At 44.2% G+C, this 17,843-nt stretch overlaps 2 protein-coding genes across 2 annotated transcripts; both read left to right on the forward strand.

Annotated features, from left to right (window-relative positions):
* The first annotated feature begins 237 nt into the window (after positions 1 to 237).
* On the forward strand, positions 238 to 8,084 carry LOC115604738. Its single transcript, XM_030478102.1, has 5 exons — positions 238 to 397; positions 3,045 to 3,217; positions 5,326 to 5,463; positions 5,853 to 5,982; positions 7,755 to 8,084. The coding sequence occupies exons 3-5, from the start codon at positions 5,361 to 5,363 to the stop codon at positions 7,978 to 7,980; spliced, it is 459 nt and encodes a 152-aa protein (XP_030333962.1). The 5' UTR covers positions 238 to 397; positions 3,045 to 3,217; positions 5,326 to 5,360; the 3' UTR covers positions 7,981 to 8,084.
* A 3,364-nt stretch (positions 8,085 to 11,448) lies between these two features.
* On the forward strand, positions 11,449 to 15,500 carry HEBP1 (heme binding protein 1). Its single transcript, XM_030478101.1, has 4 exons — positions 11,449 to 11,836; positions 12,000 to 12,138; positions 13,711 to 13,891; positions 15,235 to 15,500. Exons 1-4 carry the CDS (start codon positions 11,759 to 11,761, stop codon positions 15,404 to 15,406), a joined length of 570 nt encoding a protein of 189 aa, XP_030333961.1. The 5' UTR covers positions 11,449 to 11,758; the 3' UTR covers positions 15,407 to 15,500.
* Positions 15,501 to 17,843: the final 2,343 nt, after the last annotated feature.

Here is a 17,843-nt window from a genome sequence, read left to right on the forward strand (position 1 = left end):
TGCATAGTGGAAACTGTGATGAGTAAGAGAAGTTATACAGCTGTGCTGGAGAGCCAGCAGTTGAGAGCTGCCCAAAAGAACCAGGGGCAAGTATATACGGGTGTCCTTGCAGACGGAACTGCTTTCGAGAGGGGCTCCATAGCCCAGGCTTTCCTTCCCATAAGGCTCCCATGTGTGGGGGGAGATGGCTAACTCGCAGGAGTGGGAGGGAAGGGTAGGAGAGGTACAGCTGGAGGAGGCTCCATGGAAAGACTGTGGAAACACGGAAAGCGGGGAAATGAAGAGGGACACGTCACTCATTGCAAGCTGAAGTGCAGAGGGGGTGGTGAGGAGAAGAGGAGCAGGGAGGCAGAGATTTCAAAGCCTCGTCACGGAAGGACTGGGCTCAAGAGCGCAGGTAACACTTGTATGCAATTCTCTGCCTTCTTTCCCAGTAATATTTTGTTTCTTCCTCTGAAGGAGATACATCCATGCACCTCAGAAAGAGCTTGTTGGGTTAAGGGACTCTAAAGGCACCTGTGGCAAGAGCCACAGAGGAGAGAGGGAACATACGCAGACTGGCATGGACTTGGAGGTTGAAGGATTGCTACCTACATGTCCAAAGAACAGGGATGTGCAGAGTGAAAGGAGGAGGGAGAAAGGAAGAGTGAGCAAATCCTTAGAGACAGCCAGACAGGCAGACATGCAGAATGCAAGGTCTGTGGGTGCCTATCCAGGGGGAGAGAGGAAACTTCTTAAGAGGGAGCACCAAGCTCTAAATGAGAGAGAAATGGAGATAAGACATATCCTGAAAAAGCAGGTACACCAGGAGAAGAGGCAAAATGTGTATATTACCTCCTCCAAACCAACAATTACTAATGTTATGATTTGCAGTAGATGTGGGTTTTGCACCTGGATGGCTTATTTTTTGTTTTCTTCTTTAGCATCAGTATGCCTGCCTGCTGGCAACAGCATCACCCTAGCTGTCCGTCATCGGGGCTGTCAATTGGATCCCTTTGTTTAGCAGGATGGTCAGGCTATTTGAGGGATTCAGGTGTTCTTTGCTTTCACACAACATCCAGGTAGAAAACAAGCAGTGTAACTCTTAATTATATGCAAAAGCACTATTTAATTCAAATACATTGCCAAACCTGAGAAGGTCAAGATACTGTTATTCCTACACAACCCAAAGCTGGGTGTGGCATGTACCAGCATATAACATTATACCCACACACATATCAACAAAAAAATAACATATTACAATGGATTTTTAACCAGGTTAAAAATCACTTAGTCACTTGAAACAGGTGATGTTCTAGCTGTACCAGTGTGGCTGGGTTAATATTGTGGGATCCAACTTCTTAACTTGCTCTTGGCATTTTTCTTGATCTTTCCACCATTACATAATACTACAAGCATATGCTAATGTTTGTATGACCCTGTTTGGGGTTTTTTTCTGCTTGGAGAGCTAACAAATGCCATCCACTTTGCAAGTAGAGCTTGCAAATTCTTTGATTGTTCTGGACTCACAGTCTTGGCAGCTTTCTCCTCTACAAGCTCAGAGTCTTTTCAGGATCCCAGCCTGGGAGCTCTGGCAGAACTGGCATTAACTGAGAAATTGTGTGCAGCTACTCTATGTTTTCTTAATGTGAAGTTGTTTGCTATATAGCACCTAATCCTTCTTTGACTTTATACAAAGCCCAGAACATTTTAGTTGGGTGTGAGTAGTATAACCTTAAAATACTCTTAAAATATTGCAAAGGGAAATAAAAATAGAGAAATTCCAACAGTATGTGAAAATACCTTTATTATCTATTAAGATCCTTTACAAAATAGAGAATCTTAAACTTACTTTGATGTTTAAATATCTATTGGAGAGCTACATTTTATGTGTTTATGGTTTACCTGAGATCAAACTCCTTGATTCATTTAAAAGTATATTTTATTTCTCTGCAAATAACCCAAACCCCAGTATCACTCTTCAGCTTTAGTTTGAAAGTAGCTCAAGAGGAACTTGGGAAAATTATGAGAGAGGAACAGGTCTCAAATGAAAACCGCAAAGCTAATTCACTTGCAGCCCAGTACTGCAGCAAAAATATCTTTCATTTTAGGTATCGCTACAGTGACTGCTACCTCTAATCAACAAAATCCTCCTCTCAAAGCAAGCATGGGCTTGAGCTAACACACAGGGATGCTCATGCATGGCATCTTGGGCATGTATGTGTTTAGAGCAGCCAGAAGTGCAGGGAAAGGTTTCAAGCCCTCTTGGTATACAAGGGGCAGGCAAGCTCTGAATCGTAGTGCAACAACTTCTCTGTCTGCAGTAGGAACAGTATGTTCCCCTCAGGCTTCAGGGGAGAGAGGGCTTTCTGAAATGAAGCTGTGTTTGGCACCAGGAGAGGATAATTTAGACAATTCCCCCATATCCTAGCAGGCAGCACAACCCAGGAGCAGTAGCAAACTTTGCCATCACACTTGACCTCAGTGTGTCAAAGGCTGGGGCAGGTACCAATGAAACATCAGTGCTCTGTTGTCATTCCCCTCTGCATGTAAGGAGGGATGAGCACTGGAAATGGAGTATACTGGAGCAGCAAGAAACAGAAAGGATAAATCAGAGCGGTACAGAGATGGGTGTTCAAACCCTGGCAGTGCTCCTTTGCTTTGGGTCAGGGATTCAGGTATGGACAGCACAACTGCAGACCCTGGCAGGGCTGTGCTTGGGGTATTGAGCTAGCACAGCTCTTTTACAATGTGAGAGCGAGGAACTGAGAGGTTAAAAGAATGAAAAAAAAAAATTAAAAAATGGTGTAATAGTGAGATGAATATGTCTATCTTCATTGCTTGCAGACGAAGGGACTGTCCGGTGCACCACTGAGCCTACCCTGCTCCAAGGGCAGAGTATAACGTAACTTCCCTTCAGAGAGCATGCCATATTATTGTAATTAATAGTAACAATAGCTAAGCTACTATGCTGTTATTGTTGTTCTCTAGATTTAGGAAAGAGCTTCAATCCAAAGATGTGAGAAAGTTTTCCCTGCTTATCAATCCATGTTCTACCCTGACAGTATTTTCCAGTGAAACACTGCAATGGATCCAAAGATGTATTTGCAACAGGCTTGGCAACTGGTTCCTATTACAGATGACCCTGCAGACTTTTTCTGCTAGAAAACCTTATTAGTGAATAGTCATTTGCCTTCTACAATTCCACCTAAGAGAGGGAAGATTGCTCAATTTCTGTGTAAGTGTCTGAAATATAGGAATCTATTTCAAAGATTATTATAACCTGATATTTACTATGATAATAAATTACAGTAGGCCCTCAGGAATGCGGGGAGCAAAACTACAAAAAACTGGTCTGTGACGAGCATGTGGGTCTTGTGATTCATTTGGACATCTGATGTTTTAAAAAGTTTGAGGTCAAGTAGGGTGAATTTTCAGTATCAGACATAGGTGGAATTTATCACCACCCTTCTTTTAACAAATACAGAAAGATCAAAGTGTCCCAGCCCTGGGTATTGAAACAGGTGGGAGGTGGAAAGGGTGTAGGAATGGACAATCTCATCAGGAAGTTTTAAAATGAGCTGGGAAGCCACACTGCCTCCTTGATGTTGGCAGCTTTTTCAAATCATTTGCTATTAGAGACGTTGGTGTCTGGTAAGTCCTTTTCCATCAGGGAAGATTAAAAAAGTCATATGCAGTGCACAGCCATCAAAAGAAAGAATTAAAAATAAAAGGTCTAAAGGCTGGAGTATTTATCTGGAAAAGCAGAGAGACAGAGGAGCTGTGGTGTCAATGCAAATAGTTTCAAGAAGGTACATGAAGACCTTTCCATGATGTGCTTTGGTGATATCATCAAACCGTCTTAGAGATCTTCATTTTGGCTGCTTTTAGTTGGGGGGAAGACGAGGTGTATCTATGTGTGAGATAGGAAGAGGGCAATTTATTTTTTTTTTTTTTTTACTTTAAATGAATATTGCAATTAGGAAAAGAATACTGAGCACAAAATACATCCTGACAGGTGGAAAGTAATATTTTTAAAGTAGTGTGACATTTTCCATCAGTATGGCTATATTCATACTGCTATTTTAAATAGATGGAAAAATAAATGCAGTTGGAATTAAAAAACACTAGTGATTGAATGTAGGAAATGCACAAAGTAAAAGGATTTATTTATGTACTGCTTTATCTGCTACCTCTCCTTGTAGGTTTTGAGGTGGCTGAATTCTTCCCAAATGGTTAGGAAATGAGGGTTATATGACATTCAAAAAGCAATTTAATATCCTCATATTTTGCAGTGAGGTCTTAGACTTTCGATGCATGAACCTGAAAAGGGAATAATTTGGATTTTCTGAATGTGCCTACTTCTCACATGAGCCACTCCATCACTGTGACTACAGATGACTGAAATTGCCACTAAACCCCATGAACTTGGCAATGCATTTTTTTCTGTTTGCTATGAGCAGTATGTTCATAATTGGTATTTCCAGCCAGTTTCTACCAGAGCAGCTGTTCATGTCATTAAAAAGAAAACAACCCAAACCCCAAAAATATCAGATTCAACACTGAGGGACTACTTAATTAAGACAGAATAACAAATTAGCATGAGTAGGCTGTGGAGAGACTGATCTATCCTCTTACATTTAGAGACAGTACTTGTCCAGGAGGGCCTGTAGGTTACGGTTGACTCCATTGGCTTGGAAATGATGGTAAACTTGAAAGAAGGCAAGGAACTTAGGCAAATGCTCATGTGAGTTCATGTACCTGTCTCACCTACTCTGCAGGTTTGCTCAGGATGAACTGATCCCCTGACACCAGCACAAGGTATATGGCAGGTGGGATTACCTTGGAGGCTCCATCACTGGGCAGCATCTCAGTTATTGACACTGGTTAATGGATCAGATCAAAAAGAACAATTTTTTATTCTGGCATCTATTAAAGCATTGATAAATGGCTTTACTGGTTTGTACCTTGCTTGCCCTAATTTCAAAGTGGGGATGCAGGTGTACCTCATAGCACGTCTATACCTCATTGATAGAACATGTATAGCTATAAGAGGCTATCCCAACACACTACATATGAAGCAAAGCCTCTTTCCTAGCTGCTGCCAGTTAATGAAGCATCTCTGTACCACTCAATGGCTTGAAAAAAAAAAAAGTAAGGAGGTTTGCACTTGTGAAAAAGAAAAGCCCCTCTGCTTCTGTAAAAGCTAGGCTGAGCAACTTGAACAAAATCTTAGAGAAATATATTATCAGAGAGAAATTTGGTACTGGGGTGGCAGACGAGAGGAGGAGAAAGAGAGGAAAGAGAGAAATAAAGCAGTTAGCAAGGGTTTTTTTGTCTCCACAGAGCAGGGGGAAGTCAAAATCCTACGAACAGCCATCATGGTGACTCTTCCTCTTTTCCTCTTCTTCATCCTCTTGCCCTTCAGTAAATCTCAGGAGGACTTTCTGGACCAGCATCAGAAATGGAACTACAGAGAAGGCGGTAAGAACTGTTGGTCAGCCTGGGAGCTGTTCAGTGATTCAGAGCTAAAGATTTGCCTATTTCGTGCTTTGGAGTGAGACACGCAGTGCTCATTCATGAGTGCTCTTTCTTGATTCCTGGGTAGGTGCTGAGATTTCTGGAGAGAAAAATGTGTTTAGAAATAATCGGCTGGGGTATCCAGTGACAACAGAAAACGCAGGCACCTGGAGGCCGAGAATTATGCTGTGAGGGCGAGTTATCTGCTTTTTAATTTAGATCCTCTGTATGTTTAATATTTGGCATTTCATTACAACACAGTTTGAGTGATGGGAAGTGGAATTGAACTCAGACCACTGGCTCATGTTTTCTTGTTTGGTCACATTTGTTTTCCTCTCCTCCTGCTAACCCAGCTGACAAGGTCAACATAGAAGGCATTAACAGCATTACTCAGACCCTTGAGAAATGGGGAAATGGCATCTTCTGGCAAATGAAGCATACCCTGCTGAACAACCCAAATGCTTTACTGCCGGAGTTCTCCAGGTAATTCCCCTCATCTGGAGGTGGGTTCTGTCCTCTCTTGGATGTCCTTCCTTAAGCAGGATTCATCTCCTTTAAGATGAGCTTTCAGAGATTGCTCAGTTGTGGGGAGATGAATCCCACTGTCTTGGTATCTGTTTTGCTAGCAGCTCTGATTAGTAAACCGAATAGTCTGCTGACTATTGTGAAACATTTGCTGTTGCCATGACAGTATTAGAAGAGTTATCCTAAAAAAAAAAAAATGCAGCCTGTCCTTGGCATCTCACTTCTGTGACAACAGGCTGGAAAAATGAATTGTGCTATAAATCCACACACGGACTTGACCACAGGGCAGGGAAAAGCAGCTGATATGGCCTATGATGTTTTTTATTTCAGTCTCTAACACCCATATCTGAGAAAGCTATTCACTAGTCCATGTCATCATATTTCCCCCTTTGCATTGCAAGAAATATTAATGATTGAGCATACTCACAAAATTTACTTCAATCTCCTATTTCCAGAAACAGTGGGAAAGGCAATGAAAGAGAGAGAGGGAATACTGGGGATTACTAGAAAACTAATCATTTAAATCAGAATTCTTTGTAAAGCAAGTGGTCCTCTTCCATAACTCATCTTTCTCTTTAGGAAAAAGAAAAAATAAAGTCTGTCCACAACTGCTATGCATTGAAGCAGTTGAAGAGGAAAGGTGAGAAGAATAAAATGCCACTAGTTAGAAGGTCACACAATATTTATACAAATTAAGGTTTCAGGAGTATATGGTTGACAGATTATGTGTTGGCCTTTGCCATCAAGTCAATTTCTCTCTGGCTGCATGGTGGCTGAATTCATAACTTTCACACTGCCAGTGCTGAAATTCATTGGTGCGTAAGATTACTAGGGCCAATGTTAAGTCATGTATTTGGAGAGCTCTAACTTTAGTCCAGGGAGATGTAATGAGACTCTTCAGCCATATTTCCTGCATAGGGCTTTGAATTAAGAGTTTGCTGGCAAGGGCAGAGGCTGGTCCATTAGAAATGTTGAGGACTGACAGTAATCCATGGGACTCACTGGCTTAGCCTCCATGTCTGCTCCTGGTTAACAGCGAGGCTAATTGATACTAATTAATATCAGGTGAGATTAGAATGAGCATCAGAGCTTTGTAACGCCCAAAGAGAGACTGAGAGAAAGCCCTTCAAGGGAAGAGACAAGGTTACCCCCAATGCATCAGTACAGCTTACACCTTGCCAAACCCTGATGTAAAACCTGGTTCTCTCCCTCCTTCAGCTCAGGCAGAGGCACAGCCTCGGGTGACCCAGGAGCTGTGCAATCACAGTTGCGCCATGGCATGCAGCAACATGCCCTTCACTGGGAAGTCTTCATAGGTGATCCTGCACATTACTGCTCCCTTCTTCTCTACTCCTGCTGGTTCCAGCCAAGCAGGGTGGTTTTTATCTCCCCCCTTTAAAGCAGGAGTTCTGTGAAGTGCTTCTGGGAGCTCATGAACCAGCTGTCATTCAGTGCTGACCCAGCTGTGCTTTGGTGCTGATGGAAAGACCATAATGCCCACACTGGTCCTGAAGCTCATGGTTTCCTGAGTTCAGACAGGGACATCTCAGATGAATTCCCAGTGCCCAAGGGGCAGGGTGGCTTTAGAAGCATCTTTTAATGGTTGCTTGCAACTCTTTCATCATGAAGGGCCCTTACCTACCAAGAAACACAAGGCCATAGAAATATATTTTGCATGCTCAGGAACACTCCCTACACTGTGTTATTCTCCTGTATTCCTCTCTTTGTAGTCTCCGCCCTGTCTCTGCAGCTGTGGACAATCTTGTGAGGGAAGTCCAGTCGATGAGGAAAAGGCTGGAAGAGCTGAATGAGCGCCTCAATGTTATCAGCAAAACTGTCCTTCCTATCCGACTGAACGCTCTGCAGCAAAGCCAGAGGCGCGGAAATACTCAGCTGCGGAGACTTCCAATGCATAGGAGAAGGTTGTATGTTCGCAGGAGACCTCAGAGGAGTTAATTCTCTACCAGAAAAAAAGGGAAATCTTTATTTTCTAACATCTGCTTAAGCCTTTCTCAATGGGATGCTGCTAGAGAGAATAAAGGACATACAAGACAGCTTTACTAAGGAGACCAGAACTTCTGCATTTTGTTACTGCCTTTCAAATGTAACTCAGTGGGTGAAACCTGACCTTGTTCTTCAATGACGGCTGTTTTGTGTCCCAAGCAAAATGAGTTGACAAGCTCAGTCTACTTGAGCGTGAATACCCTAAGGCTATACAGTCATTCTTTCTGTTTACCAGAGGAAGCTCTTTCTATAAAGATCAGGTGAATTTTTCTCTCTGTCCTATTTTTACAGTACTCCATCTGAAACAGCTAGGGAATTTGATCTCCAAAAGTGCTGAATGCCTGCTGAATGCAGATAGATTAGTGCTTGGCATTTACAGCTGGGCAGGCAGGGAGAGAGGAAGCTGTGTTCTAAGATACAGCCTTAACCTTTTCTCCATCAATGCAAAGAATGCTCTGTTCACATGTTCAGAGGGTGGGTAGGGTTGGATAACCTTGATCTATGCACCATGTTTCAAGACTGAAGATGTGTCAGACTCTAGGGACCAAATTTGAAAATCCACCTTCTGCAAAGAGGTTTTTTTTTTTTTAGCTACCTGGAACTGGGTACTCAGAACCTTGCTATTCAGCAGATACGTTCAGAATTTCCAGCGCTCTGAAAAACGTCACATTGACTTCTGCCAAGACCCCTGTAAAGCAGAGGATGTATTTTCAAAACTATTTACATGCCTTATGGCATAGATAGGTGTCTAGAAGCGTTTTCCAAAATAGCTTAAAACACAGTTCAGTCCCCAAAATCACAGAAAATACTTCAGTTGGTGTCTAATTTGCAAAGTATCTTCTCTACATGCAAGCACTGACCTCCATACATTTACCAACTATGCGCCCCAAGGGCTTTGGTGCTTCAGGGAGTACCCATCATACCCAGATTATTTTTGCCTGTGGGTTCCTGACAATAAAACTGGTGATAAAAACAGTGCAGAAATCAAATTATGCGCTAAACAGAGGATAGAGTGGGTTTGCCCGTCAGGTCTCTAAAGTTAAATCCAATACAAAGATTCCTATCTAGTGTTACAGCCAATTGCATACCTGAAATCTGTTGAAACATATGGACAGAGAGGAAAATAAACTAATTTTTTAAAGGTCTGGATGAAGCAATTTATGAGAACAGAAATAAAGAATGATTATGTCTAAATAGTGTAGGGGAGGCTGGCATGATAGTTCTTTTGCAAACACTCTCCAGTCTTAAATAGTGAGGATGCAGACACTTAAGGATTTCCAAGGCTTGAGTTTCTGGAAAGAAGTTCAGTGACACTAACAACAACCTCCAGAGGGAAAGGAGAAAAACTAGTTTCATATTAAATCTTTCAGAATTAACCAGAAGAAGTAACACAATCAGCATTTTGTCTGCAACCTGGGAGTCAAGTGGGGGAGATATAAACAGCTTGTGAGAAAATCTGATAAATATTTCCCAGAGTAAATTCTCTGAGTGCAGGTTTTCAGAAAATAACAAAACTCGAACTTGGGAGGACTCTCCTTGGCTTTTGCTTGGGAATTTGAAACACTGCTTAGCTAGACAAGGGAAAATTCAAGCCTGTGAAAAGGCTGATAAAATGATACAGTTGTGTCTTTGGTGAGGTTGTCATTATAATTTCTCAGGAAATGTAGAGTATTTTGATCCCAGAATATAATTACCTAAATTACAGGAATAACAGGAGAGAGAGAGGCCTCCTCCTCGTTATTCTGCATTCAGAGCTACTAGGCTATGCTGTAGCATCAGCTGCATGCTTGCACAGACTGCTGGTCTGTCCAGGGGTTGCTTTACACACTTTGCTTGGGGCTGTAGGGTCTGCTGGTCACTTTGGACTGTCTGAAGGAAGAATATATAATGACCATTATATGTATCAACCATAAATGTCAGCTTTCATGTTCATATTTTAGACATGACCATTTTATCAGGCAACCTGAAATTGTGTAAAATCAATTGAAGACTACTTGAAACAGAAAGACAAGACTTCTCTCAGTCCCTCAGTCCAAGATGGCTGGAGATGGAAGGCCAGACCAGATCACTGCATGCTTGTACTTCTGGATGTCCACCACAGCTTCTGCCAGAGATAGAGAACTGGGCAAGATAGACCTCTAGTCTGACCCAGTCCATGTATTCCTACACTGATAATGTACAAGTTGGTATTTTTGATAACACTCCTCAGCTCAATGGAGAAACTTACCATTTGTTTTAAAAGGAAACAAGCTGCAGTGTGCAATGTATATTAAAATTTTGCAATTTCTTGCATAATGGTGAATAAACCAAATAATATAAATCGTTAATAAATTACTAGATCTGTGGCCTTGTCACCACTGATAGCAGCCCATCATTCACTCTGTGAAAGTCCATGTGAGGCTTCAGTCCTGCTCCCCGACCTCAACATGGCCTGTTTGATCAGATGAGCATGGCAAGCTGCTTTAACTTCTTTGCTTTTGCATGACTCTCTCTCTAGATGAGAATGTCACATTCCTTTTATAATTTTCTTTTTCTTTTTTCTTTTCTTTTGCTCTTCAAGAGTATACGAAAGTAGTGCATCAGCCTGCTTTTGTGGCACTCACCTTCTATTTGAGGAGGCAGGAGTCCAGCTGAAAAAGCGCCTGTGTACCTCCGCCACATCTGCCACCTCTCCCTACATTTGGGGAGGCTGGTCCATGACAGTGTTGAAGCACTGGCACAGGTTGCCCAGAGAAGCTGTGGCTGCCCCATCCCTGGCAGTGTTCAAGGCCAGGTTCGACGGGGCTTGGAGCAACCTGGTCTAGTGGAAGGTGTCCCTGCCTGTGTCAGGGGGTTGGAACTGGATGATCTTAAGGTTCTTTCCAACCCAAACCATTCTGTGATTCTACGACCTGTGGCTGCCCCAGGGACTGATATACTGCCTTCACTATCCTCTTCTTAAACGATCCTGGGCAAGGCATTTTCTCTAGGTGGCACTTGCTCTTTGACATGGCTTATACAACTAAAACCCACTTGTTTTAGTTGTATTTAGATTAAGGATCTAAGTCCTCCATGCACATAAATATTGCCAGCTTTATAAGCCATCTAAGACCCCTGTTGTGTTCCTTTCCATGTATTCCTGGGAAGATACCCAACTAGAGTTATGAACAGAGCTGACCCGTTGGGCTGTGAACACGTCAGCAGAGAGACAGCAAGTAGCAACAGAGGCTTCCAAGATCGACCCCTTACCTAAAGCTTTCAACACCCACAGACACGCAGAACACTGTCTTAAATTCACTGTCTTGAAAGGCAGCGACTGTGATCCCCTCAGTTCCGCTTATTAAACAAACAAACGTTATGATGTTGCAATTTCAGGAGAGCTGTGCACTTCCACGTGACGCATGACAGTTCTGTCTGTACTTCTGCCCCCTTGTGCTTTATTTCCTCCACGCCTCCTCTCTCCCCAGATGAATACCGCCTGCTCCCGCACGCTATTACTCTTCACGTACCCGGCGACCTCCGTTACTTTACCCCCGGGGACGCGGTCGGTTCTCCGAGTCCCACTGAGCCCGGTTACTCCCGCCTTGCCGCCGCGACTCAAGCGGTCCCCGGGCTCCCCCTGGGGACGGTGCGCCGCGCTTCGGGCGGCGGGGGGTCCCCTCGGGTCCTCCCACCTCACCCGAGCCGAGCGGGGCCGAGCCGAGCGGGGCCGAACCCAGCCCTGCCAAGACGCGCCGAGCCTAGCGGCGCCATGCTGGGCATGATCAAGAACTCCCTGCTGAGCACGGTGGAGGCATGGCCCTACCAAGTGCTGAGCAAGGGGGAGAAGGTAGGTGGCAGTGCGGCGGCTGGGGTCTGCTCCCCCTGGGGGTTTCTCCGCCAGCGGGGCCGGATAAGGCGCTGCGAGGGGGAGCGGGTGTCCTCCGGGCAGCGCTTTTCTTCCAGCCCATCCGGGCAGCAGGCAGCTTCTCCATCTCTGACTCCGTCCTCAGGAGCAGCTCAGCTACGAGGAGAGGGCGTGCGAGGGCGGGCGGTTTGCCGTGGTGGAAGTGCTGGGGAAGCCGTTCGACGAAGCCTCGAAGGAAGGTGTGCTGAAGCTCCTCAAGTACGTCGGAGGAACCAATGACAAGGGTGAGAGCTGCTCGCCGCCCTGCGGGGCCTGGCCTACGTTTGTGGTTGACTACTGGTCACAGAGGTTTGGTGAAAGCTGGCTGGCTGGCTGGCTGGCTGGCTGGAGGTGATGGCACCACAAGCCCACCTGGCTTGTAGCTCCCATTCTGTGATGGGGATGGCCTCTTGCTGGGAGAAACAAACTTGCTACAGGTTAAAGTGTGCCTAGCCAACTCATGCAATGATTCCACTCTTAACTCATCTCCGTTTCAGGGTAAAATCTCAAAAATGACTTGTTCAAGCAGGAACGAGTTACCTTGCAGCTGGGATAATGTGAGGACAGGCACACGTGTTACCTGTCACAGCTCCCTGGGTGAGCAGTAGCTGATGAAATCCAAAGTATCTGGGGCACTTTGGTTCTATGATGTGCCCTTGTAGGCAGTGAAATAACTCTATGACCTTGATGTTTTATCATATACTCTGGCTATTTTTATGCATGAAAGGGTAATGAACAATGGGCTTGCTTTTTAATGGTACTTCATAGTGTTTTATAATGGTGCTTCCAGGTGATTGCTTATAATTCTGAATTTACTAAAGTACGTGCATCAGTAACCATCTGTAGCAGGAGGAGAAGACAATGGAGTAGTTCTGAAGCATATACATTTGCTCACGCACCTTTCTTGGGCATCTGGTAGAGGGACTTGTATAGTCTGTATGGGAGTAGGAGCTGGATGCTGCTGCAAATGCCATTTCCCTCTGCATGTTTTGGAAAGGTGTATATCATTGTTGCTGTAGGAGAAGGGGTACCTTTTATAACATGTGCCGAAGAGAGAGACAGATATAGTATCAAAGTGAAATAAATGAGAAAGATGGCTTGATCTCAACGGGTTCTGTGGCTGCCTGATCCTGAGCTTTGAAGATTCCCGACTGCTAAAAGAAGAAGAGGGAAGAAAAACATTCTTCAGTGCCATGTGGTGCCTCTTGGCAGTAATGAGCAGAAAAGCAGCATGCTGTTCCTGAATGTGGATAGCATGGACAATCCTCCTGAGAGCCATAACAGCTCTGAGGTTTGGGGCACTGGAACTTGTAGGATGTCTGGAAGCATTTGGAAGGGTTTAGGAGAAAGCTCGTATTACACAGTACGGGCTGTGGATGTGCAGGACTCGCTATGGACCTGTACATGCAGATGATAACAATTTATATACTGATGAAAATTTACACGTATCACTGACCAGCTCCAGAACTATAGACCCTGTTGTGTTAGAGGTGATTTGTTAGAACAGAGTGTCTTGGTGGTGCAAGCTGTGCATTTGAGAGCCACAAAATCAGGACCATTAATAAAAAGCCTTCTAAAGGTCACCTGGAGCCCTTATCTCCCAGGGTCCTTGTGTAGCCAGTGGAGGAAGAAGTTTGGCCCAAGCAGAAGCCTAATGTGGCTGTTCTCCATGCCCCACAGGACTCCACTCTTGATTGACTATGCCAGGAGTTCAGTGGGAGGAGTTTTCCTAAACTAAAATTAGCTTTTGTGAATCACCTGCTAATTCTGTGAGTTCCTGAGAACCTAGACTTCAGTAATGTCTGTTTCTCTTTCAGGGATTGGTATGGGCATGACTGCTCCTGTCTCCATCACTGCTTTTCCTGCTGAAGATGGCGCTTTACAGCAGAAAGTGAAGGTCTCTCTGCGGATCCCAAGCCAGTTTCAAGCCAACCCTCCTTGTCCTAGCGATGAAAGCATTAAGATTGAAGAGAGACAGGGGATGACCATTTATTCCACGTAAGGAGTGCATCTTGGGATTTCCAGTCCCAAGTGCCGAGTTCTGAGGCTTGCTCTGAAGAGCAGCATTGGTTTTACCAGGTGACTTGCTGTACAAGGAGTGCATGTGGTAGAAAGAGAGGGAGGTGTCTTTCTAGACTGAAGACAGGTGTTTTATCTCATTTCTCATTATTAGCCGTCTTCCTCTGATTTGAAATACGTGTGTATTTTTCATTGGGAAAACAAGTATGGAGGTTAACCCTGAAAGGCTTTTTGTTTCGCCTGGGGAGACGAAGAGCAGGGGAGGGTGAATATGAAGGTACTGAGTCATTTCTAATCTCTGAAAACTATTGTTTTCCCCACTTTCTGGGATCCAGCTGTTTCTTAGTCATCAAGACCATCAAGACCATCAAGATGCAAACCACATCCTTTGGTGTGGTTTGCATCAAACTACGGGTGCCAGATGAAGCCTCATTTAGATGGACTGATGCTAGAGTCCATCGTGGAAGCAAGCAGCCATTGCATTGCTTCAAATCACCTTTGAATGTCTTCTTCAGCTGTTGACTGGCAACCTGGACTCAAACCAGCATCACAATAGCAATAAGCTTTTCACATTGTATTGAACCCCTTGGATGTTCCCCTGCCTCCTATCTTGAACTGTTTTGGCTGAGTCTCATCTGTCTGTTTCCTTCCTTGCTTGTGACTGCTGCCTGGCCTTTGCTGCCGATGTGGTCTACTTCTGCAAGAACAAGCTGTTTTGTCTCAAGCCTTGGCTCTGAGGCAGGGCGGTGAGGTGCAGGCTGATGTGGAAACAGTTCCTGTTGGTGGGAGGTCAGCATAAACCAGATCAATTCCAGCCCACCCCTTTTAAATAGCATCATGTGCTATAATTTCTAACATCTCTCTTCCTAGCTCCCCTTTTCCTTGGACTAGTTAGAGTTTGTCTTCCTTTCGTGATCTGGCTTCCAGCAGACGCTTTTCGTACCACAGTGAATGTAGCTGTTGACAGCATTGGTGTATTGAGTGTGGGTTGAGCAGACTTGGAGATAACCTTGTGTTCTAGGAAGCTGTTCCTCTGATATGGCATTGGTTCAAAGGGCAGAGCCATTCTGCTGACTGATACTTGTGGGTGTGTTTGGGGTCTGCCGGTGGGTGACTGCACTCTGGCTGTGTAACCCTTGAGACGTCATCTGTTACAGAGTGTGCTGGTTCACAAATAAAAGCACCTGTGTGAGTGTATTTCAGCAGGACCTGGACCAAAAAGTGTAGCTAAATATATTGTGGCTATATATTGTTCTCTCTCTTTTCCTTTCTGTGCTTTGCCAGGACTGCTCAGCACCTCTCTATGTTTGGTTTCTTTACAGGCAGTTTGGTGGCTATGCCAAAGAGACGGATTATGTCAACTATGCTGCCAAGCTGAAGTCTGCTCTGGGGAGTGAAGCTGCATACCACAAGGATTTCTACTTCTGCAATGGTTACGACCCCCCTATGAAGCCTTATGGGCGACGCAATGAGGTCTGGTTTGTGAAAGAGTGAGCATCTGGCTCCCCATGGTGCTGGCTTGCACCCATAACCTCCCCCTACTATGTTCCTGTCCTCTTCAAAATAAACTACTAATTTGGCAGAGGCAGGAAATCATCATTCTCTTCCTCCACACCTATGCCTTAGTCTTTCATGGATCAACCATTTCAGAAGAACAGCGCAGACACCCCCAGAGGTCCTGCTCCTTCATTCCAGATCAGGTCCTCACCCACACAGACTTGTGATCTCTCTGTGGCTTGCTTTTATGTCCCTCATGCTCTCAGAGTTTAATGCTGAGACAGACAGAAGTATTTAATTAGCAAGACTTGTGCCTCACAGGTGTCCAAGTGCTATGAGTCTCACCTGAGGCAGGCAGGAGAATATGACGAAAGTGCACACAGGGACTTTTTTTATCTTCTTGAACTTGCTGCAGCTGTAAAATACTGCTTTTATCTGTGCCATTCCAAAAGCAGTCTAAAGGGACGTGGACATTGCTACCAATACAGCACAGTGAAAATAAGTAGCCTTTATACTGACTCATAGTGTGCGAGAGCAATGCTTCCGTCATCTGACGGAAATGTCATTTAGTGGAAGATCCAGGTTTCTGTTTGAAGCTATCCTTCTGTATAAGGTGAGACATTTTGAGGTGTGTTATGTCCTGATACCAGGTAGCAGCTGGACAATGTGACATGGAGACCCCAAGATCATTTCCTCACCTTCCTGTTACTTGTGTGTAACATTTCTTTAAAACTAGCCTACACAAGGGCCAAAACTGAAATGTGTGTGGTAATTTAACTGAATTAGAAAAACACAGGCAGTGAAAAAGGCAGGTGCCTATTACTTGTGATTTGAAAGTGCATTTGAAGAATGGTGAGCATCTAGTGGAACTCCTGTGAAGTGCACATCTTTAAAAAAATCCTTGTTAAATAGTGTTAGTTTCTGAAGGGCTACTCGGAGCAGCTGTCTTCTATAAAGGAGGAGGAAAACCTGTCCTTCAAAACAAGGATTTACATCAATCAATGAGTAGCCTTTTGGAAACTTCGAATCCAGCAGTAAAGGTGGGCCTTGTTTTAGGAAGATGGAAATGTTTAACTGTTAGGCATCAAACCAGCATTTTAGCTGTTGGCTCTGCCAGGGAGGCAGCAAGATGCCCACAGTGGGAACACACTCACACACCGTGCTGCTGTGAGTGCCTGTGTAATTTGTTACCTCCATTAGAAGAGGTTTGCTCCTCTGATGCTTAAGTGCCCCAAAGTTCAGCCCCAGAGTGATTTCCCCCCTGGAAACAGATTTGTCAGATAGCACGCCAGGTTCTGGCTGGTCGAGCTGTTTGACACACCTGCTTTCTGAGAACAAATCCCAGCAGTAAAAGGAGAAAACCTGAGGTTCTGATGTGCTTTCCTTTTCTCTCTTGCTGAGCCAGAGCTTTGCTGTGGACCTCACAAGAGAGTTTCACTCACCTGTGTGTAACAGCAGCTAGTCAGAATGAGTAAAAAGAGCGATATTATTTAATTAAAAATAATCCAAACCCAAAACAAAAAAACAAGCAGCAGGAACAAAAAACACACACAAAAAAAAAAAAAGCCAAGGGAAAACCTATTGGCTGTGGTTACTGATTGCAGTGCAGGGGAGGAGGAATCAAAAGGGAAATCAAGGCAGACAAAGTGTTAATCTTTTGAAGCAGTTTTTTAAGGAGCAAAGGCCCTTCTAAGGCCATCCCTAAATCCAAAAGGACCTATTGATATCCCAGTTTATTTTCACCTGTGTGATGTGAAGAATGAAGGGACACAGTGCTGGCCAGTTTATGCGTTCCCAGGTTCATTTTGTGTGTAGACTGTGGATACAGTCTTTTCTGGCTGCTGGTGATGAATGTCCTGCAGCGATCAAAATCCCAGAATCGCTCAAAACTTCTCCTGTGACATCTCAAATGTTAGGAGGACCAGTAACAAACCTGCATATCTTAGCAGCATGGAGGTTTTTATTTCATAACATGCATACACTCTGATCAGCGAGTGAGAGCTTCTGACCCTATGATGAGAGTAATCATTCATGGGCTGTCCTGCGCTGCCCTGGTGCTGGCTGTTTGCATGCAGTGGGCAGAGTACAGTTTCATAAACAGTGTTAACTGATACCAAAAGCTTATGCAAACTGAATTGCCTTTTCTGTACACATCTGTACACACAAAGCTGCCTGTGTTCTGTCTGCATTTTCCAGAGCTTTTAAATAAATAAGAAAATAATAAAATTGTGATTTACAGTTTCTGTGCTGATCATTGACTTTGTGAGCTCAGTGGGAGTTGTTGATTTGAAAAGACTTTAGGTTGCCAGTTTATCTTTTTGTTTGGGGTACTAATCATATTGCAGCATCTATAAATAGTCGTGCTTTTTCCAATAAATTGCTATTTTAGGTATCCTGGTGTGGCACTGCGTTATATGACTGTGTGAGTTGCGAG

Source organism: Strigops habroptila, chromosome 3 (genome assembly GCF_004027225.2).
Source record: "Strigops habroptila isolate Jane chromosome 3, bStrHab1.2.pri, whole genome shotgun sequence".
NCBI lineage: Eukaryota > Metazoa > Chordata > Aves > Psittaciformes > Psittacidae > Strigops > Strigops habroptila.